The 19,939-nt window shown below is 48.6% G+C and overlaps 2 protein-coding genes across 6 annotated transcripts in view; one reads left to right on the top strand and one right to left on the bottom strand.

Moving 5' to 3' along the window:
* Positions 1-19,939, top strand: part of LOC127918252 (calcium/calmodulin-dependent protein kinase type II subunit delta-like) — a 79,286-nt gene that overhangs the window by 40,672 nt on the left and 18,675 nt on the right. Inside the window, exons 12-13 of the mRNA XM_052501561.1 lie at positions 9,744-9,792; positions 13,064-13,139. Of these exons, the coding sequence (XP_052357521.1) occupies positions 9,744-9,792; positions 13,064-13,139 (125 nt within the window). The remainder of the gene's footprint in view (positions 1-9,743; positions 9,793-13,063; positions 13,140-19,939) is intronic.
* Positions 4,143-5,745, bottom strand: LOC127918256 (uncharacterized). 5 transcript variants are annotated; one of them, XM_052501564.1, is made up of 5 exons: positions 5,678-5,745; positions 5,418-5,503; positions 4,992-5,249; positions 4,462-4,504; positions 4,143-4,418 (listed from the first exon to the last, which is right to left on the bottom strand). In XM_052501564.1, the coding sequence occupies exons 1-5, from the start codon at positions 5,689-5,691 to the stop codon at positions 4,208-4,210; spliced, it is 612 nt and encodes a 203-aa protein (XP_052357524.1). In that variant the 5' UTR covers positions 5,692-5,745; the 3' UTR covers positions 4,143-4,207. The 5 variants fall into 5 exon arrangements, with proteins under 5 accessions (XP_052357524.1, XP_052357523.1, XP_052357526.1 ...); XM_052501563.1 differs by lacking the exon at positions 4,462-4,504; XM_052501566.1 differs by lacking the exon at positions 4,462-4,504 and having other exon boundaries at positions 5,035-5,249.

Below are 19,939 nucleotides of genomic sequence, written 5' to 3'. Positions count from 1 at the left end.
CTGCTGCTATAGAAACAGATAATGATCCTAATAAACCCCAGGAAGAGAAGCTGCTGCTATAGAAACAGATAATGATCCTAATAAACCCCAGGAAGAGTAGCTGCTGCTATAGAAACCGCTAATGAGGATCCTAATAAACCCCAGGAAGAGTAGCTGCTGCTATAGAAACAGATACTGATCCTAATAAACCCCAGGAAGAGTAGCTGCTGCTATAGAAACAGATACTGATCCTAATAAACCCCAGGAAGAGTAGCTGCTGCTTTAGAAACAGATAATGATCCTAATAAACCCCAGGAAGAGTAGCTGCTGCTATAGAAACAGATAATGATCCTAATAAACCCCAGGAAGAGAAGCTGCTGCTATAGAAACAGATAATGATCCTAATAAACCCCAGGAAGAGTAGCTGCTGCTATAGAAACAGATAATGATCCTAATAAACCCCAGGAAGAGTAGCTGCTGCTATAGAAACAGATAATGATCCTAATAAACCCCAGGAAGAGAAGCTGCTGCTTAGAAACAGATAATGATCCTAATAAACCCCAGGAAGAGTAGCTGCTGCTATAGAAACAGATAATGATCCTAATAAACCCCAGGAAGAGTAGCTGCTGCTATAGAAACAGATAATGATCCTAATAAACCCCAGGAAGAGTAGCTGCTGCTATAGAAACAGATAATGATCCTAATAAACCCCAGGAAGAGAAGCTGCTGCTATAGAAACAGATAATGGGGATCCTAATAAACCCCAGGAAGAGTAGCTGCTGCTATAGAAACAGATAATGATCCTAATAAACCCCAGGAAGAGTAGCTGCTGCTATAGAAACAGATAATGATCCTAATAAACCCCAGGAAGAGTAGCTGCTGCTATAGAAACAGATAATGATCCTAATAAACCCCAGGAAGAGAAGCTGCTGCTATAGAAACAGATAATGGGGATCCTAATAAACCCCAGGAAGAGTAGCTGCTGCTATAGAAACAGATAATGATCCTAATAAACCCCAGGAAGAGTAGCTGCTGCTATAGAAACAGATAATGATCCTAATAAACCCCAGGAAGAGAAGCTGCTGCTATAGAAACAGATAATGATCCTAATAAACCCCAGGAAGAGTAGCTGCTGCTATAGAAACAGATAATGATCCTAATAAACCCCAGGAAGAGTAGCTGCTGCTATAGAAACAGATAATGATCATAATAAACCCCAGGAAGAGTAGCTGCTGCTATAGAAACAGATAATGATCATAATAAACCCCAGGAAGAGTAGCTGCTGCTATAGAAACAGATAATGGGGATCCTAATAAACCCAAGGAAGAGTAGCTGCTGCTATAGAAACAGATAATGATCATAATAAACCCCAGGAAGAGTAGCTGCTGCTATAGAAACAGATAATGATCATAATAAACCCCAGGAAGAGAAGCTGCTGCTTTAGAAACAGATAATGATCCTAATAAACCCCAGGAAGAGTAGCTGCTGCTATAGAAACAGATAATGATCCTAATAAACCCCAGGAAGAGTAGCTGCTGCTATAGAAACAGATAATGATCCTAATAAACCCCAGGAAGAGAAGCTGCTGCTATAGAAACAGATAATGATCCTAATAAACCCCAGGAAGAGTAGCTGCTGCTATAGAAACAGATAATGATCCTAATAAACCCCAGGAAGAGTAGCTGCTGCTATAGAAACAGATAATGATCCTAATAAACCCCAGGAAGAGTAGCTGCTGCTATAGAAACAGATAATGATCATAATAAACCCCAGGAAGAGTAGCTGCTGCTATAGAAACAGATAATGATCCTAATAAACCCCAGGAAGAGTAGCTGCTGCTATAGAAACAGATAATGATCATAATAAACCCCAGGAAGAGTAGCTGCTGCTATAGAAACAGATAATGATCCTAATAAACCCCAGGAAGAGTAGCTGCTGCTATAGAAACAGATAATGATCCTAATAAACCCCAGGAAGAGTAGCTGCTGCTATAGAAACCGCTAATGAGGATCCTAATAAACCCCAGGAAGAGTAGCTGCTGCTATAGAAACAGATAATGATCATAATAAACCCCAGGAAGAGTAGCTGCTGCTATAGAAACAGATAATGATCCTAATAAACCCCAGGAAGAGTAGCTGCTGCTATAGAAACAGATAATGATCATAATAAACCCCAGGAAGAGTAGCTGCTGCTATAGAAACAGATAATGATCCTAATAAACCCCAGGAAGAGTAGCTGCTGCTATAGAAACAGATAATGATCCTAATAAACCCCAGGAAGAGTAGCTGCTGCTATAGAAACAGATAATGATCCTAATAAACCCCAGGAAGAGTAGCTGCTGCTATAGAAACAGATAATGATCCTAATAAACCCCAGGAAGAGTAGCTGCTGCTATAGAAACAGATAATGATCCTAATAAACCCCAGGAAGAGTAGCTGCTGCTATAGAAACAGATAATGATCCTAATAAACCCCAGGAAGAGTAGCTGCTGCTATAGAAACAGATAATGATCCTAATAAACCCCAGGAAGAGTAGCTGCTGCTATAGAAACAGATAATGATCCTAATAAACCCCAGGAAGAGAAGCTGCTGCTATAGAAACAGATAATGATCCTAATAAACCCCAGGAAGAGTAGCTGCTGCTATAGAAACAGATAATGATCCTAATAAACCCCAGGAAGAGTAGCTGCTGCTATAGAAACAGATAATGATCCTAATAAACCCCAGGAAGAGTAGCTGCTGCTTTAGAAACAGATAATGATCCTAATAAACCCCAGGAAGAGTAGCTGCTGCTATAGAAACAGATAATGATCCTAATAAACCCCAGGAAGAGTAGCTGCTGCTATAGAAACAGATAATGATCCTAATAAACCCCAGGAAGAGTAGCTGCTGCTATAGAAACAGATAATGATCCTAATAAACCCCAGGAAGAGTAGCTGCTGCTATAGAAACCGCTAATGAGGATCCTAATAAACCCCAGGAAGAGTAGCTGCTGCTATAGAAACAGATAATGATCCTAATAAACCCCAGGAAGAGTAGCTGCTGCTATAGAAACAGATAATGATCCTAATAAACCCCAGGAAGAGTAGCTGCTGCTATAGAAACAGATAATGATCCTAATAAACCCCAGGAAGAGAAGCTGCTGCTATAGAAACAGATAATGATCCTAATAAACCCCAGGAAGAGTAGCTGCTGCTATAGAAACAGATAATGATCCTAATAAACCCCAGGAAGAGTAGCTGCTGCTATAGAAACAGATAATGATCCTAATAAACCCCAGGAAGAGTAGCTGCTGCTATAGAAACAGATAATGATCCTAATAAACCCCAGGAAGAGTAGCTGCTGCTATAGAAACAGCTAATGAGGATCCTAATAAACCCCAGGAAGAGTAGCTGCTGCTATAGAAACAGATAACGATCCTAATAAACCCCAGGAAGAGAAGCTGCTGCTATAGAAACAGATAATGATCCTAATAAACCCCAGGAAGAGTAGCTGCTGCTATAGAAACAGATAATGATCCTAATAAACCCCAGGAAGAGTAGCTGCTGCTATAGAAACAGATAATGATCCTAATAAACCCCAGGAAGAGTAGCTGCTGCTATAGAAACAGATAATGATCCTAATAAACCCCAGGAAGAGTAGCTGCTGCTATAGAAACAGATAATGATCCTAATAAACCCCAGGAAGAGTAGCTGCTGCTATAGAAACAGATAATGATCCTAATAAACCCCAGGAAGAGTAGCTGCTGCTTTAGAAACAGATAATGGGGATCCTAATAAACTACCATTACACACTGAGTGTACAAAACATGCTATTTCCATGACATAGACTGACCCGGTGAATCAAGGTGAAAGCTATGATCCCTTATTGATGTCACTTGTTAAATCCACTTCAATCAGTGTAGATGAAGGGGAGGAGACATGTAGATGAAGGGGAGGAGACATGTAGATGAAGGGGAGGAGACATGTAGATGAAGGGGAGGAGACAAGTTAAAGAAGGATTTTTAAGCCTTAAAACAATTGCAACATGGATTGTGTGTGAGCCATTCAGAGGATGAATGGGCAAGACAAATGGGGTATGGTAGTAGGTGCCAAGGCGCACCGGTTTGAGTGTGTCAAGAACTGCAACGCTGCTGGGTTTTTCCACACTCAACAGTTTCCTCTGTGTATCAAGAATAGTCCAACACCCAAAGGACATCCAGCCAACTTGACCACAACTGTGCATTTGAGTCAACATGGGTCAGCATCACTGTGGAATGCTTTCGACACCTTGTAGAGTCCATGCCCCGACGAACTGAGGATGTTCTGACACCTTGTAGAGTCCATGCCCCGACGAACTGAGGATGTTCTGACACCTTGTAGAGTCCATGCCCCGACGAACTGAGGATGTTCTGACACCTTGTAGAGTCCATGCCCCGACGAACTGAGGATGTTCTGACACCTTGTAGAGTCCATGCCCCGACGAATTGAGGATGTTCTGACACCTTGTAGAGTCCATGCCCCGACGAACTGAGGATGTTCTGACACCTTGTAGAGTCCATGCCCCGACGAATTGAGGATGTTCTGACACCTTGTAGAGTCCATGCCCCGATAAACGAATTGAGGATGTTCTGACACCTTGTAGAGTCCATGCCCCACGAATTGAGGATGTTCTGACACCTTGTAGAGTCCAGGCCCCAATAATTGAGGATGTTCTGACACCTTGTAGAGTCCATGCCCCGGAATTGAGGATGTTCTGACACCTTGAAACAGAGGAGTCCATGCCCCAGGAAGAGGACTGAGGATGTTGCTGACACCTGATCCTGTAGAGTCCATGCCCCGGAAGAACTGAGGATGTTCTGACACCTTGTAGAGTCCATGCCCCACGAACTGAGGATGTTCTGACACCTTGTAGAGTCCATGCCCCAATGAACTGAGGATGTTCTGAACCTTGTAGAGTCCATGCCCCGATGAACTGAGGATGTTCTGACACCTTGTAGAGTCCATGCCCCACGAATTGAGGATGTTCTGACACCTTGTAGAGTCCATGCCCCGACGAACTGAGGATGTTCTGACACCTTGTAGAGTCCATGCCCCGACGAACTGAGGATGTTCTGACACCTTGTAGAGTCCATGCCCCGACGAACTGAGGATGTTCTGACACCTTGTAGAGTCCATGCCCCGACGAACTGAGGATGTTCTGACACCTTGTAGAGTCCATGCCCCGACGAACTGAGGATGTTCTGACACCTTGTAGAGTCCATGCCCCGACGAACTGAGGATGTTCTGACACCTTGTAGAGTCCATGCCCCGATGAACTGAGGATGTTCTGACACCTTGTAGAGTCCATGCCCCGACGAACTGAGGATGTTCTGACACCTTGTAGAGTCCATGCCCCAGGAACTGAGGATGTTCTGACACGTAGAGTCCATGCCCCGACGAACTGAGGATGTTCTGACACCTTGTAGAGTCCATGCCCCGACGAACTGAGGATGTTCTGACACCTTGTAGAGTCCATGCCCCGACGAACTGAGGATGTTCTGACACCTTGTAGAGTCCATGCTGCTATACGAACTGAGGATGTTCTGACACCTTGTAGAGTCCATGCCCCACGAAGAGGATGTTCTGACACCTTGTAGAGTCCATGCCCCGATAATGAACTGAGGATGTTCTGACACCTTGTAGAGTCCATGCCCCGACGAATTGAGGATGTTCTGACACCTTGTAGAGTCCATGCCCCGACGAACTGAGGATGTTCTGACACCTTGTAGAGTCCATGCCCCGACGAACTGAGGATGTTTTGACACCTTGTAGAGTCCATGCCCCGATGAATTGAGGATGTTCTGAGGACAAAAGGGGGGGTGCAACTCAATATCAGGAAGGTGTTCCTAATGTTTTGTACACTCAGTGTATATCATTCATTTAAAAGTAAAAAAAAAATGTATGTAGAAAATCGCAGATTGCCCCTTTATTAAAAAGGTAGATAGCTGACAAAACGAGATCTGATTTAAGTATTAGGCTGCGTTTACACAGGTAGCCCAAATCTGATACACCAGGCTATAGATCAATCTATACCCTCTGATACTCAGTGTACACCAGGCTATAGATCAATCTATACGTTCTGATACTCAGTGTCCACCAGACTATAGATCAATCTATACCCTCTGATACTCAGTGTACACCAGACTATAGATCAATCTATACGTTCTGATACTCAGTGTACACCAGGCTATAGATCAATCTATACGTTCTGATACTCAGTGTCCACCAGACTATAGATCAATCTATACGTTCTGATACTCAGTGTACACCAGACTATAGATCAATCTATACGTTCTGATACTCAGTGTCCACCAGGCTATAGATCAATCTATACGTTCTGATACTCAGTGTCCACCAGGCTATAGATCAATCTATACCCTCTGATACTCAGTGTACACCAGACTATAGATCAATCTATACCCTCTGATACTCAGTGTACACCAGGCTATAGATCAATCTATACCCTCTGATACTCAGTGTCCACCAGGCTATAGATCAATCTATACCCTCTGATACTCAGTGTCCACCAGGCTATAGATCAATCTATACCCTCTGATACTCAGTGTCCACCAGGCTATAGATCAATCTATACCCTCTGATACTCAGTGTCCACCAGGCTATAGATCAATCTATACCCTCTGATACTCAGTGTACACCAGACTATAGATCAATCTATACGCTCTGATACTCAGTGTCCACCAGGCTATAGATCAATCTATACGTTCTGATACTCAGTGTCCACCAGGCTATAGATCAATCTATACCCTCTGATACTCAGTGTCCACCAGGCTATAGATCAATCTATACGTTCTGATACTCAGTGTCCACCAGGCTATAGATCAATCTATACCCTCTGATACTCAGTGTCCACCAGGCTATAGATCAATCTATACGTTCTGATACTCAGTGTCCACCAGGCTATAGATCAATCTATACCCTCTGATACTCAGTGTCCACCAGGCTATAGATCAATCTATACCCTCTGATACTCAGTGTACACCAGGCTATAGATCAATCTATACCCTCTGATACTCAGTGTCCACCAGGCTATAGATCAATCTATACGTTCTGATACTCAGTGTCCACCAGGCTATAGATCAATCTATACCCTCTGATACTCAGTGTCCACCAGGCTATAGATCAATCTATACCCTCTGATACTCAGTGTCCACCAGGCTATAGATCAATCTATACCCTCTGATACTCAGTGTACACCAGGCTATAGATCAATCTATACGTTCTGATACTCAGTGTCCACCAGGCTATAGATCAATCTATACCCTCTGATACTCAGTGTCCACCAGGCTATAGATCAATCTATACCCTCTGATACTCAGTGTCCACCAGGCTATAGATCAATCTATACCCTCTGATACTCAGTGTCCACCAGGCTATAGATCAATCTATACGTTCTGATACTCAGTGTACACCAGGCTATAGATCAATCTATACGTTCTGATACTCAGTGTCCACCAGGCTATAGATCAATCTATACGTTCTGATACTCAGTGTACACCAGGCTATAGATCAATCTATACCCTCTGATACTCAGTGTCCACCAGGCTATAGATCAATCTATACGTTCTGATACTCAGTGTCCACCAGGCTATAGATCAATCTATACGTTCTGATACTCAGTGTACACCAGACTATAGATCAATCTATACCCTCTGATACTCAGTGTCCACCAGGCTATAGATCAATCTATACGTTCTGATACTCAGTGTACACCAGACTATAGATCAATCTATACGTTCTGATACTCAGTGTACACCAGACTATAGATCAATCTATACGTTCTGATACTCAGTGTCCACCAGGCTATAGATCAATCTATACCCTCTGATACTCAGTGTCCACCAGGCTATAGATCAATCTATACCCTCTGATACTCAGTGTCCACCAGGCTATAGATCAATCTATACCCTCTGATACTCAGTGTCCACCAGGCTATAGATCAATCTATACGTTCTGATACTCAGTGTCCACCAGGCTATAGATCAATCTATACCCTCTGATACTCAGTGTCCACCAGGCTATAGATCAATCTATACCCTCTGATACTCAGTGTCCACCAGGCTATAGATCAATCTATACCCTCTGATACTCAGTGTCCACCAGGCTATAGATCAATCTATACGTTCTGATACTCAGTGTACACCAGACTATAGATCAATCTATACGTTCTGATACTCAGTGTACACCAGACTATAGATCAATCTATACGTTCTGATACTCAGTGTACACCAGGCTATAGATCAATCTATACCCTCTGATACTCAGTGTACACCAGGCTATAGATCAATCTATACCCTCTGATACTCAGTGTCCACCAGGCTATAGATCAATCTATACGTTCTGATACTCAGTGTACACCAGGCTATAGATCAATCTATACCCTCTGATACTCAGTGTACACCAGGCTATAGATCAATCTATACCCTCTGATACTCAGTGTACACCAGGCTATAGATCAATATATACGTTCTGATACTCAGTGTACACCAGGCTATAGATCAATCTATACGTTCTGATACTCAGTGTCCACCAGGCTATAGATCAATCTATACCCTATGATACTCAGTGTCCACCAGGCTATAGATCAATCTATACCCTCTGATACTCAGTGTCCACCAGGCTATAGATCAATCTATATGTTCTGATACTCAGTGTCCACCAGGCTATAGATCAATCTATACCCTCTGATACTCAGTGTACACCAGGCTATAGATCAATCTATACCCTCTGATACTCAGTGTCCACCAGGCTATAGATCAATATATACGTTCTGATACTCAGTGTACACCAGGCTATAGATCAATATATACGTTCTGATACTCAGTGTCCACCAGACTATAGATCAATCTATACCCTCTGATACTCAGTGTCCACCAGGCTATAGATCAATCTATACGTTCTGATACTCAGTGTCCACCAGGCTATAGATCAATCTATACCCTCTGATACTCAGTGTTCACCAGGCTATAGATCAATCTATACCCTCTGATACTCAGTGTTCACCAGGCTATAGATCAATCTATACCCTCTGATACTCAGTGTCTACCAGACTATAGATCAATCTATACCCTCTGATACTCAGTGTTCACCAGACTATAGATCAATCTATACCCTCTGATACTCAGTGTTCACCAGACTATAGATCAATCTATACCCTCTGATACTCAGTGTTCACCAGACTATAGATCGATCTATACCCTCTGATACTCAGTGTTCACCAGACTATAGATCAATCTATACCCTCTGATACTCAGTGTTCACCAGACTATAGATCAATCTATACCCTCTGATACTCAGTGTTCACCAGACTATAGATCGATCTATACCCTCTGATACTCAGTGTTCACCAGACTATAGATCAATCTATACCCTCTGATACTCAGTGTTCACCAGACTATAGATCAATCTATACCCTCTGATATTCAGTGTCCACCAGGCTATAGATCAATCTATACGTTCTGATACTCAGTGTACACCAGACTATAGATCAATCTATACCCTCTGATACTCCCTGTCCACCAGGCTATAGATCAATCTATACCCTCTGATACTCAGTGTACACCAGGCTATAGATCAATCTATACCCTCTGATACTCAGTGTCCACCAGGCTATAGATCAATCTATACGTTCTGATACTCAGTGTACACCAGGCTATAGATCAATCTATACCCTCTGATACTCAGTGTACACCAGGCTATAGATCAATCTATACGTTCTTTCCCCCAGGAGTCTATAGAGAGCGCCAACACCACCATCGAGGACGAGGATGTCAAAGGTAGAGACACTTGTCTGTCCCCTTCTCTCTCTCTCTTCATCTCTCTGTCTCTCTGTCTCTCTATCTTTGTATGTCTGTTGCCCTCTCTCTCTATCTTTGTCTCTGTCCCCTTCTCTCTCTGTCCCCTTCTCTCTCTATCTTTGTCTCTGTCCCCTTCTCTCTCTATCTTTGTCTCTGTCCCCTTCTCTCTCTATCTTTGTCTCTGTCCCCTTCTCTCTCTATCTTTGTCTCTGTCCCCTTCTCTCTCTATCTTTGTCTCTGTCCCCTTCTCTCTCTATCTTTGTCTCTGTCCCCTTCTCTCTCTATCTTTGTCTCTGTCCCCTTCTCTCTCTATCTTTGTCTCTGTCCCCTTCTCTCTCTGTCTTTGTCTCTGTCCCCTTCTCTCTCTATCTTTGTCTCTGTCCCCTTCTCTCTCTATCTTTGTCTCTGTCCCCTTCTCTCTCTATCTTTGTCTCTGTCCCCTTCTCTCTCTATCTTTGTCTCTGTCCCCTTCTCTCTCTATCTTTGTCTCTGTCCCCTTCTCTCTCTCTCTTCGTCTTTCTGTCTCTCTCTATCTTTGTCTGGCTGTCGCCCTCTCTCTCCTTCCATCTGTCTTTCAAACCTCTCTTTTCCCTCTGACCTTCAGCTACCGTCTCCTCTTCCTCCTCCTCTTTCTCCTCCTCCTCTTCTTCCTCCTGATGATTGAGACTCTGATATTTATCATTAAACACACTTACCCGTTATCTTTTCTTTCTGTGAATGGAATTATTTTCTACATTTGAAATTCATGTTAAACCCCCACCCCCTACACACACACCTGCCCTCTCTGCCAGTCCTCTGTTTTGGGAACTTGGTAGGTAGTGTGTGGAGCTCTAAGGGTCGTTCCACTCAGTCCTCTGAGCCCAGGCAGACTCCCTCCTCTTCAGGACAGAGTAAGTCCCCTGGCTATGCCCCCCTGTACCCCAGCCAGTGTCCCACTGGGTCTCTCCTCAACTACTCTGGAGAAACCAGTCCCCTTGTCCACTGTCTCCTGTGTCTCCCCTCAACCACTCCGGAGAAACCAGTCCACCTGCCCACTGTCTCCACTCAACCACTGCGGAGAAACCTGTCCACCTGTCCACTGTCTCCTGTGTCTCCCATCAACTACTCTGGAGAAACCAGTCCCCCTGTCCACTGTCTCCTGGGTCTCTCCTCAACCACTCCGGAGAAACCTGTCCCCCTGTCCACTGTCTCCTGGGTCTCTCCTCAACCACTCCGGAGAAACCTGTCCCCCTGTCCACTGTCTCCTGGGTCTCTCCTCAACCACTTTGGAGAAACCTGTTTCCTGGGTCTTTCCTCAACCACTCTGGAGAAACCTGTCCCCTGCCTCTCCTGAACTACTCTGGAGAAACCTGTCCACTGTCTCCTCGGTCTCCCCTCAACCACTCTGGAGAAACCTGTCCACTGCCCACTGCCTCTCTTGAACCACTCTGGAGAAACCTGTCCACTGTCAACTGTTTCCTGGGTCTCTCCTCAACCTCTCTGGAGAAACCTGTCCTCTGTCTCCTGGGTCTTTCCTCAACCACTCTGGAGAAACCTGTCTCCTGGGTCTCTCCTCAACCACTCTGGAGAAACCTGTCCCCTGTCCACTGCCTCTCGTCAACCACTCTGGAGAAACCTGTCCACTGCCTCTCCTCAACCACTCTGGAGAAACCTGTCCACTGTCTCTCCTCAACCACTCTGGAGAAACCTGTGTGCTGTCCACTGTCTCCAGGGTGTCTCATCAACCACTATGGAGAAACCTGTCTCCTGTCCTCTGTCTCCTGGGTCTCCCCTCAACCACTCTGGAGAAACCTGTGTGCTGTCCACTGTCTCCAGGGTGTCTCATCAACCACTATGGAGAAACCTGTCTCCTGTCCTCTGTCTCCTGCATTTCCCCTCAACCACTCTGGAGAAACCTGTCCACTGTCTCTTGGGTCTCCCCTCAACCACTCTTAAGAAACCTGTTCCCTGTCCACTCTGTACTGGGTGTCCCTTCTACTCCCTCCTCATCAGGCCAGAGTAAGTCCCCTTTTGTTGGGGTAGAGATCATGACTATATCCCCGCCTCTACCTCCCATCCCCTCTCTTCAGCCATTCTGGAGAAACCTGTCCCTGTTCCTAGTCTCTGTCCCCCTCTACTCCCTCCTTATCAGACATGTCTCCTGTACTCCCTGTGCCTCCACTCAACCACTCTGGAGAAACCTGTCTCCTGTCCCTCTGTCATTTCCCCCTGTCTCTGCCCTCATTTCTGTGTCCCCCTGTCTCCTGTCCCCATGTCTCATTTTCCCCTGTCTCTGTCCCCCTGTCCCTGTCCCCCTGTCTCTGTCCCCCTGTCTCTCTCCCCATGTCTCTGTCACCCTGCCCCTGTCTCTGTCCCCTGTCTCATTTCCCCCTGTCCCTGTCCCCTGTCTCTGTCCCCCTGTCCATAAACACGCACAGTATTTCATGCTGAGCGACTGAGTCAAAGGTCGCATTTCCAGGCAATGTAGTCGGATTAGGGTTCCAAGGTCCTTTGGGTTCTGTTCCAAGGCCCTTTGGGTTCTGTTCCAAGGCCCTTTGGGTTCTGTTCCAAGGCCCTTTGGGTTCTGTTCCAAGGCCCTTTGGGTTCTGTTCCAAGGTCCTTTGGGTTCTGTTCCAAGGCCCTTTGGGTTCTGTTCCAAGGCCCTTTGGGTTCTGTTCCAAGGCCCTTTGGGTTCTGTTCCAAGGTCCTTTGGGTTCTGTTCCAAGGCCCTTTGGGTTCTGTTCCAAGGCCCTTTGGGTTCTGTTCCAAGGCCCTTTGGGTTCTGTTCCAAGGCCCTTTGGGTTCTGTTCCAAGGCCCTTTGGGTTCTGTTCCGAGGCCCTTTGGGTTCTGTTCCAAGGCCCTTTGGGTTCTGTTCCAAGGCCCTTTGGGTTCTGCTGTAAAGTAGTCCACTATGTTGGAACAGGACCAGCAGCCATGATTTAATGTATGTCAGATTGGGTTATGTTGGACTAATGTTGTCCTAAGGTCGTGGTGAGATTGTGGTGACGTTGTGGTGAGGTTGTGGTGAGGTTGTGGTCATGTTGTGGTAAGGTCGTGGTGAGATTGTGGTGAGGTTGTGGTGAGGTTGTGGTGACGTTGTGGTGAGGTTGTGGTGAGGTTGTGGTCATGTTGTGGTCATGTTGTGGTCATGTTGTGGTCATGTTGTGGTCATGTTGTGGTCATGTTGTGGTGACGTTGTGGTCATGTTGTGGTCATGTTGTGGTCATGTTGTGGTCATGTTGTGGTCATGTTGTGTTTGTGTGTTTCCAGCTCGGAAGCAGGAAATCATCAAAGTCACCGAGCAGCTGATCGAATCCATCAACAACGGAGACTTCGAGGCCTACGGGTGAGTCCTGCTCTGTGTTTAGGGCTAGCACTACGGGTGAGTCCTGCTCTGTGTTTAGGGCTAGCACTACGGGTGAGTCCTGCTCTGTGTTTAGGGCTAGCACTACGGGTGAGTCCTGCTCTGTGTTTAGGGCTAGCACTACGGGTGAGTCCTGCTCTGTGTTTAGGGCTAGCACTACGGGTGAGTCCTGCTCTGTGTTTAGGGCTAGCACTACGGGTGAGTCCTGCTCTGTGTTTAGGGCTAGCACTACGGGTGAGTCCTGCTCTGTGTTTAGGGCTAGCACTACGGGTGAGTCCTGCTCTGTGTTTAGGGCTAGCACTACGGGTGAGTCCTGCTCTGTGTTTAGGGCTAGCACTACGGGTGAGTCCTGCTCTGTGTTTAGGGCTAGCACTACGGGTGAGTCCTGCTCTGTGTTTAGGGCTAGCACTACGGGTGAGTCCTGCTCTGTGTTTAGGGCTAGCACTACGGGTGAGTCCTGCTCTGTGTTTAGGGCTAGCACTACGGGTGAGTCCTGCTCTGTGTTTAGGGCTAGCACTACGGGTGAGTCCTGCTCTGTGTTTAGGGCTAGCACTACGGGTGAGTCCTGCTCTGTGTTTAGGGCTAGCACTACGGGTGAGTCCTGCTCTGTGTTTAGGGCTAGCACTACGGGTGAGTCCTGCTCTGTGTTTAGGGCTAGCACTACGGGTGAGTCCTGCTCTGTGTTTAGGGCTAGCACTACGGGTGAGTCCTGTTCTGTGTTTAGGGCTAGAGTCCTGCTCTGTGTTTAGGGCTAGCACTACGGGTGAGTCCTGCTCTGTGTTTAGGGCTAGCACTACGGGTGAGTCCTGCTCTGTGTTTAGGGCTAGCACTACGGGTGAGTCCTGCTCTGTGTTTAGGGCTAGCACTACGGGTGAGTCCTGCTCTGTGTTTAGGGCTAGCACTACGGGTGAGTCCTGCTCTGTGTTTAGGGCTAGCACTACGGGTGAGTCCTGCTCTGTGTTTAGGGCTAGCACTACGGGTGAGTCCTGCTCTGTGTTTAGGGCTAGCACTACGGGTGAGTCCTGCTCTGTGTTTAGGGCTAGCACTACGGGTGAGTCCTGTTCTGTGTTTAGGGCTAGCACTACGGGTGAGTCCTGCTCTGTGTTTAGGGCTAGCACTACGGGTGAGTCCTGCTCTGTGTTTAGGGCTAGCACTACGGGTGAGTCCTGCTCTGTGTTTAGGGCTAGCACTACGGGTGAGTCCTGCTCTGTGTTTAGGGCTAGCACTACGGGTGAGTCCTGCTCTGTGTTTAGGGCTAGCACTACGGGTGAGTCCTGCTCTGTGTTTAGGGCTAGCACTACGGGTGAGTCCTGCTCTGTGTTTAGGGCTAGCACTACGGGTGAGTCCTGCTCTGTGTTTAGGGCTAGCACTACGGGTGAGTCCTGCTCTGTGTTTAGGGCTAGCACTACGGGTGAGTCCTGCTCTGTGTTTAGGGCTAGCACTACGGGTGAGTCCTGCTCTGTGTTTAGGGCTAGCACTACGGGTGAGTCCTGCTCTGTGTTTAGGGCTAGCACTACGGGTGAGTCCTGCTCTGTGTTTAGGGCTAGCACTACGGGTGAGTCCTGCTCTGTGTTTAGGGCTAGCACTACGGGTGAGTCCTGCTCTGTGTTTAGGGCTAGCACTACGGGTGAGTCCTGCTCTGTGTTTAGGGCTAGCACTACGGGTGAGTCCTGCTCTGTGTTTAGGGCTAGCACTACGGGTGAGTCCTGCTCTGTGTTTAGGGCTAGCACTACGGGTGAGTCCTGCTCTGTGTTGTGTTTAGGGCTAGCACTACGGGTGAGTCCTGCTCTGTGTTTAGGGCTAGCACTACGGGTGAGTCCTGCTCTGTGTTTAGGGCTAGCACTACGGGTGAGTCCTGCTCTGTGTTTAGGGCTAGCACTACGGGTGAGTCCTGCTCTGTGTTTAGGGCTAGCACTACGGGTGAGTCCTGCTCTGTGTTTAGGGCTAGCACTACGGGTGAGTCCTGCTCTGTGTTTAGGGCTAGCACTACGGGTGAGTCCTGCTCTGTGTTTAGGGCTAGCACTACGGGTGAGTCCTGCTCTGTGTTTAGGGCTAGCACTACGGGTGAGTCCTGCTCTGTGTTTAGGGCTAGCACTACGGGTGAGTCCTGCTCTGTGTTTAGGGCTAGCACTACGGGTGAGTCCTGCTCTGTGTTTAGGGCTAGCACTACGGGTGAGTCCTGTTCTGTGTTTAGGGCTAGCACTACGGGTGAGTCCTGCTCTGTGTTTAGGGCTAGCACTGAGTCCTGCTCTGTGTTTAGGGCGGGTGAGTCCTGCTCTGTGTTTAGGGCTAGCACTACGGGTGAGTCCTGCTCTGTGTTTAGGGCTAGCACTACGGGTGAGTCCTGCTCTGTGTTTAGGGCTAGCACTACGGGTGAGTCCTGCTCTGTGTTTAGGGCTAGCACTACGGGTGAGTCCTGCTCTGTGTTTAGGGCTAGCACTACGGGTGAGTCCTGCTCTGTGTTTAGGGCTAGCACTACGGGTGAGTCCTGCTCTGTGTTTAGGGCTAGCACTACGGGTGAGTCCTGCTCTGTGTTTAGGGCTAGCACTACGGGTGAGTCCTGCTCTGTGTTTAGGGCTAGCACTACGGGTGAGTCCTGCTCTGTGTTTAGGGCTAGCACTACGGGTGAGTCCTGCTCTGTGTTTAGGGCTAGCACTACGGGTGAGTCCTGCTCTGTGTTTAGGGCTAGCACTACGGGTGAGTCCTGCTCTGTGTTTAGGGCTAGCACTACGGGTGAGTCCTGCTCTGTGTTTAGGGCTAGCACTACGGGTGAGTCCTGCTCTGTGTTTAGGGCTAGCACTACGGGTGAGTCCTGCTCTGTGTTTAGGGCTAGCACTACGGGTGAGTCCTGCTCTGTGTTTAGGGCTAGCACTACGGGTGAGTCCTGTTCTGTGTTTAGGGCTAGCACTACGGGTGAGTCCTGTTCTGTGTTTAGGGCTAGCACTACGGGTGAGTCCTGCTCTGTGTTTAGGGCTAGCACTACGGGTGAGTCCTGCTCTGTGTTTAGGGCTAGCACTACGGGTGAGTCCTGCTCTGTGTTTAGGGCTAGCACTACGGGTGAGTCCTGCTCTGTGTTTAGGGCTAGCACTACGGGTGAGTCCTGCTCTGTGTTTAGGGCTAGCACTACGGGTGAGTCCTGCTCTGTGTTTAGGGCTAGCACTACGGGTGAGTCCTGCTCTGTGTTTAGGGCTAGCACTACGGGTGAGTCCTGCTCTGTGTTTAGGGCTAGCACTACGGGTGAGTCCTGCTCTGTGTTTAGGACTAGCACTACGGGTGAGTCCTGCTCTGTGTTTAGGACTAGCACTACGGGTGAGTCCTGCTCTGTGTTTAGGACTAGCACTACGGGTGAGTCCTGCTCTGTGTTTAGGGCTAGCACTACGGGTGAGTCCTGCTCTGTGTTTAGGGCTAGCACTACGGGTGAGTCCTGCTCTGTGTTTAGGGCTAGCACTACGGGTGAGTCCTGCTCTGTGTTTAGGGCTAGCACTACGGGTGAGTCCTGTTCTGTGTTTAGGGCTAGCACTACGGGTGAGTCCTGTTCTGTGTTTAGGGCTAGCACTACGGGTGAGTCCTGCTCTGTGTTTAGGGCTAGCACTACGGGTGAGTCCTGCTCTGTGTTTAGGGCTAGCACTACGGGTGAGTCCTGCTCTGTGTTTAGGGCTAGCACTACGGGTGAGTCCTGCTCTGTGTTTAGGGCTAGCACTACGGGTGAGTCCTGTTCTGTGTTTAGGGCTAGCACTACGGGTGAGTCCTGCTCTGTGTTTAGGGCTAGCACTACGGGTGAGTCCTGCTCTGTGTTTAGGGCTAGCACTACGGGTGAGTCCTGCTCTGTGTTTAGGGCTAGCACTACGGGTGAGTCCTGCTCTGTGTTTAGGGCTAGCACTACGGGTGAGTCCTGTTCTGTGTTTAGGGCTAGCACTACGGGTGAGTCCTGCTCTGTGTTTAGGGCTAGCACTACGGGTGAGTCCTGCTCTGTGTTTAGGGCTAGCACTACGGGTGAGTCCTGCTGTGTTTAGGGCTGTGTCTGTAGGGCTAGCACTACGGGTGAGTCCTGCTCTGTGTTTAGGGCTAGCACTACGGGTGAGTCCTGCTCTGTGTTTAGGGCTAGCACTACGGGTGAGTCCTGCTCTGTGTTTAGGGCTAGCACTACGGGTGAGTCCTGTTCTGTGTTTAGGGCTAGCACTACGGGTGAGTCCTGCTCTGTGTTTAGGGCTAGCACTACGGGTGAGTCCTGCTCTGTGTTTAGGGCCAGCACTACGGGTGAGTCCTGCTCTGTGTTTAGGGCTAGCACTACGGGTGAGTCCTGTTCTGTGTTTAGGGCTAGCACTACGGGTGAGTCCTGTTCTGTGTTTAGGGCTAGCACTACGGGTGAGTCCTGCTCTGTGTTTAGGGCTAGCACTACGGGTGAGTCCTGTTCTGTGTTTAGGGCTAGCACTACGGGTGAGTCCTGCTCTGTGTTTAGGGCTAGCACTACGGGTGAGTCCTGCTCTGTGTTTAGGGCTAGCACTACGGGTGAGTCCTGTTCTGTGTTTAGGGCTAGCACTACGGGTGAGTCCTGTTCTGTGTTTAGGGCTAGCACTACGGGTGAGTCCTGCTCTGTGTTTAGGGCTAGCACTACGGGTGAGTCCTGCTCTGTGTTTAGGGCTAGCACTACGGGTGAGTCCTGCTCTGTGTTTAGGGCTAGCACTACGGGTGAGTCCTGCTCTGTGTTTAGGGCTAGCACTACGGGTGAGTCCTGCTCTGTGTTTAGGGCTAGCACTACGGGTGAGTCCTGCTCTGTGTTTAGGGCTAGCACTACGGGTGAGTCCTGCTCTGTGTTTAGGGCTAGCACTACGGGTGAGTCCTGCTCTGTGTTTAGGGCTAGCACTACGGGTGAGTCCTGCTCTGTGTTTAGGGCTAGCACTACGGGTGAGTCCTGTTCTGTGTTTAGGGCTAGCACTACGGGTGAGTCCTGCTCTGTGTTTAGGGCTAGCACTACGGGTGAGTCCTGCTCTGTGTTTAGGGCTAGCACTACGGGTGAGTCCTGCTCTGTGTTTAGGGCTAGCACTACGGGTGAGTCCTGCTCTGTGTTTAGGGCTAGCACTACGGGTGAGTCCTGTTCTGTGTTTAGGGCTAGCACTACGGGTGAGTCCTGCTCTGTGTTTAGGGCTAGCACTACGGGTGAGTCCTGTTCTGTGTTTAGGGCTAGCACTACGGGTGAGTCCTGCTCTGTGTTTAGGGCTAGCACTACGGGTGAGTCCTGCTCTGTGTTTAGGGCTAGCACTACGGGTGAGTCCTGTTCTGTGTTTAGGGCTAGCACTACGGGTGAGTCCTGTTCTGTGTTTAGGGCTAGCACTACGGGTGAGTCCTGCTCTGTGTTTAGGGCTAGCACTACGGGTGAGTCCTGTTCTGTGTTTAGGGCTAGCACTACGGGTGAGTCCTGCTCTGTGTTTAGGGCTAGCACTACGGGTGAGTCCTGCTCTGTGTTTAGGGCTAGCACTACGGGTGAGTCCTGCTCTGTGTTTAGGGCTAGCACTACGGGTGAGTCCTGCTCTGTGTTTAGGGCTAGCACTACGGGTGAGTCCTGCTCTGTGTTTAGGGCTAGCACTACGGGTGAGTCCTGCTCTGTGTTTAGGGCTAGCACTACGGGTGAGTCCTGCTCTGTGTTTAGGGCTAGCACTACGGGTGAGTCCTGTTCTGTGTTTAGAGCTAGCACTACGGGTGAGTCCTGCTCTGTGTTTAGGGCTAGCACTACGGGTGAGTCCTGCTCTGTGTTTAGGGCTAGCACTACGGGTGAGTCCTGCTCTGTGTTTAGGGCTAGCACTACGGGTGAGTCCTGCTCTGTGTTTAGGGCTAGCACTACGGGTGAGTCCTGCTCTGTGTTTAGGGCTAGCACTACGGGTGAGTCCTGCTCTGTGTTTAGGGCTAGCACTACGGGTGAGTCCTGCTCTGTGTTTAGGGCTAGCACTACGGGTGAGTCCTGCTCTGTGTTTAGGGCTAGCACTACGGGTGAGTCCTGCTCTGTGTTTAGGGCTAGCACTACGGGTGAGTCCTGCTCTGTGTTTAGGGCTAGCACTACGGGTGAGTCCTGCTCTGTGTTTAGGGCTAGCACTACGGGTGAGTCCTGCTCTGTGTTTAGGGCTAGCACTACGGGTGAGTCCTGCTCTGTGTTTAGGGCTAGCACTACGGGTGAGTCCTGCTCTGTGTTTAGGGCTAGCACTACGGGTGAGTCCTGCTCTGTGTTTAGGGCTAGCACTACGGGTGAGTCCTGCTCTGTGTTTAGGGCTAGCACTACGGGTGAGTCCTGCTCTGTGTTTAGGGCTAGCACTACGGGTGAGTCCTGCTCTGTGTTTAGGGCTAGCACTACGGGTGAGTCCTGCTCTGTGTTTAGGGCTAGCACTACGGGTGAGTCCTGCTCTGTGTTTAGGGCTAGCACTACGGGTGAGTCCTGCTCTGTGTTTAGGGCTAGCACTACGGGTGAGTCCTGCTCTGTGTTTAGGGCTAGCACTACGGGTGAGTCCTGCTCTGTGTTTAGGGCTAGCACTACGGGTGAGTCCTGTTCTGTGTTTAGGGCTAGCACTACGGGTGAGTCCTGCTCTGTGTTTAGGGCTAGCACTACGGGTGAGTCCTGCTCTGTGTTTAGGGCTAGCACTACGGGTGAGTCCTGCTCTGTGTTTAGGGCTAGCACTACGGGTGAGTCCTGCTCTGTGTTTAGGGCTAGCACTACGGGTGAGTCCTGCTCTGTGTTTAGGGCTAGCACTACGGGTGAGTCCTGCTCTGTGTTTAGGGCTAGCACTACGGGTGAG

This window comes from Oncorhynchus keta, unplaced genomic scaffold (assembly GCF_023373465.1).
Source record: "Oncorhynchus keta strain PuntledgeMale-10-30-2019 unplaced genomic scaffold, Oket_V2 Un_contig_13850_pilon_pilon, whole genome shotgun sequence".
Classification (NCBI taxonomy): Eukaryota; Metazoa; Chordata; class Actinopteri; order Salmoniformes; family Salmonidae; genus Oncorhynchus; species Oncorhynchus keta.
The sequence above is the reverse complement of the archived record's forward strand: the minus strand, read 5'-3'. Positions and strand labels throughout refer to the sequence as shown.

Excerpts from the sequence above, each read along its gene's own strand:
- LOC127918256 (XM_052501562.1), bottom strand. The coding sequence starts at position 5,306 with ATGGACTCTACAAGGTGTCAGAACATCCTCAGTTCATCGGGGCATGGA. Across the intron at positions 4,505-4,991 it reads CGGGGCATGGACTCTACAAG|GTGTCAGAACATCCTCAGTT; the intron begins GTGTCAGAACAT and ends GGACTCTACAAG. Across the intron at positions 4,419-4,461 it reads CGGGGCATGGACTCTACAAG|GTGTCAGAACATCCTCAGTT; the intron begins GTGTCAGAACAT and ends GGACTCTACAAG.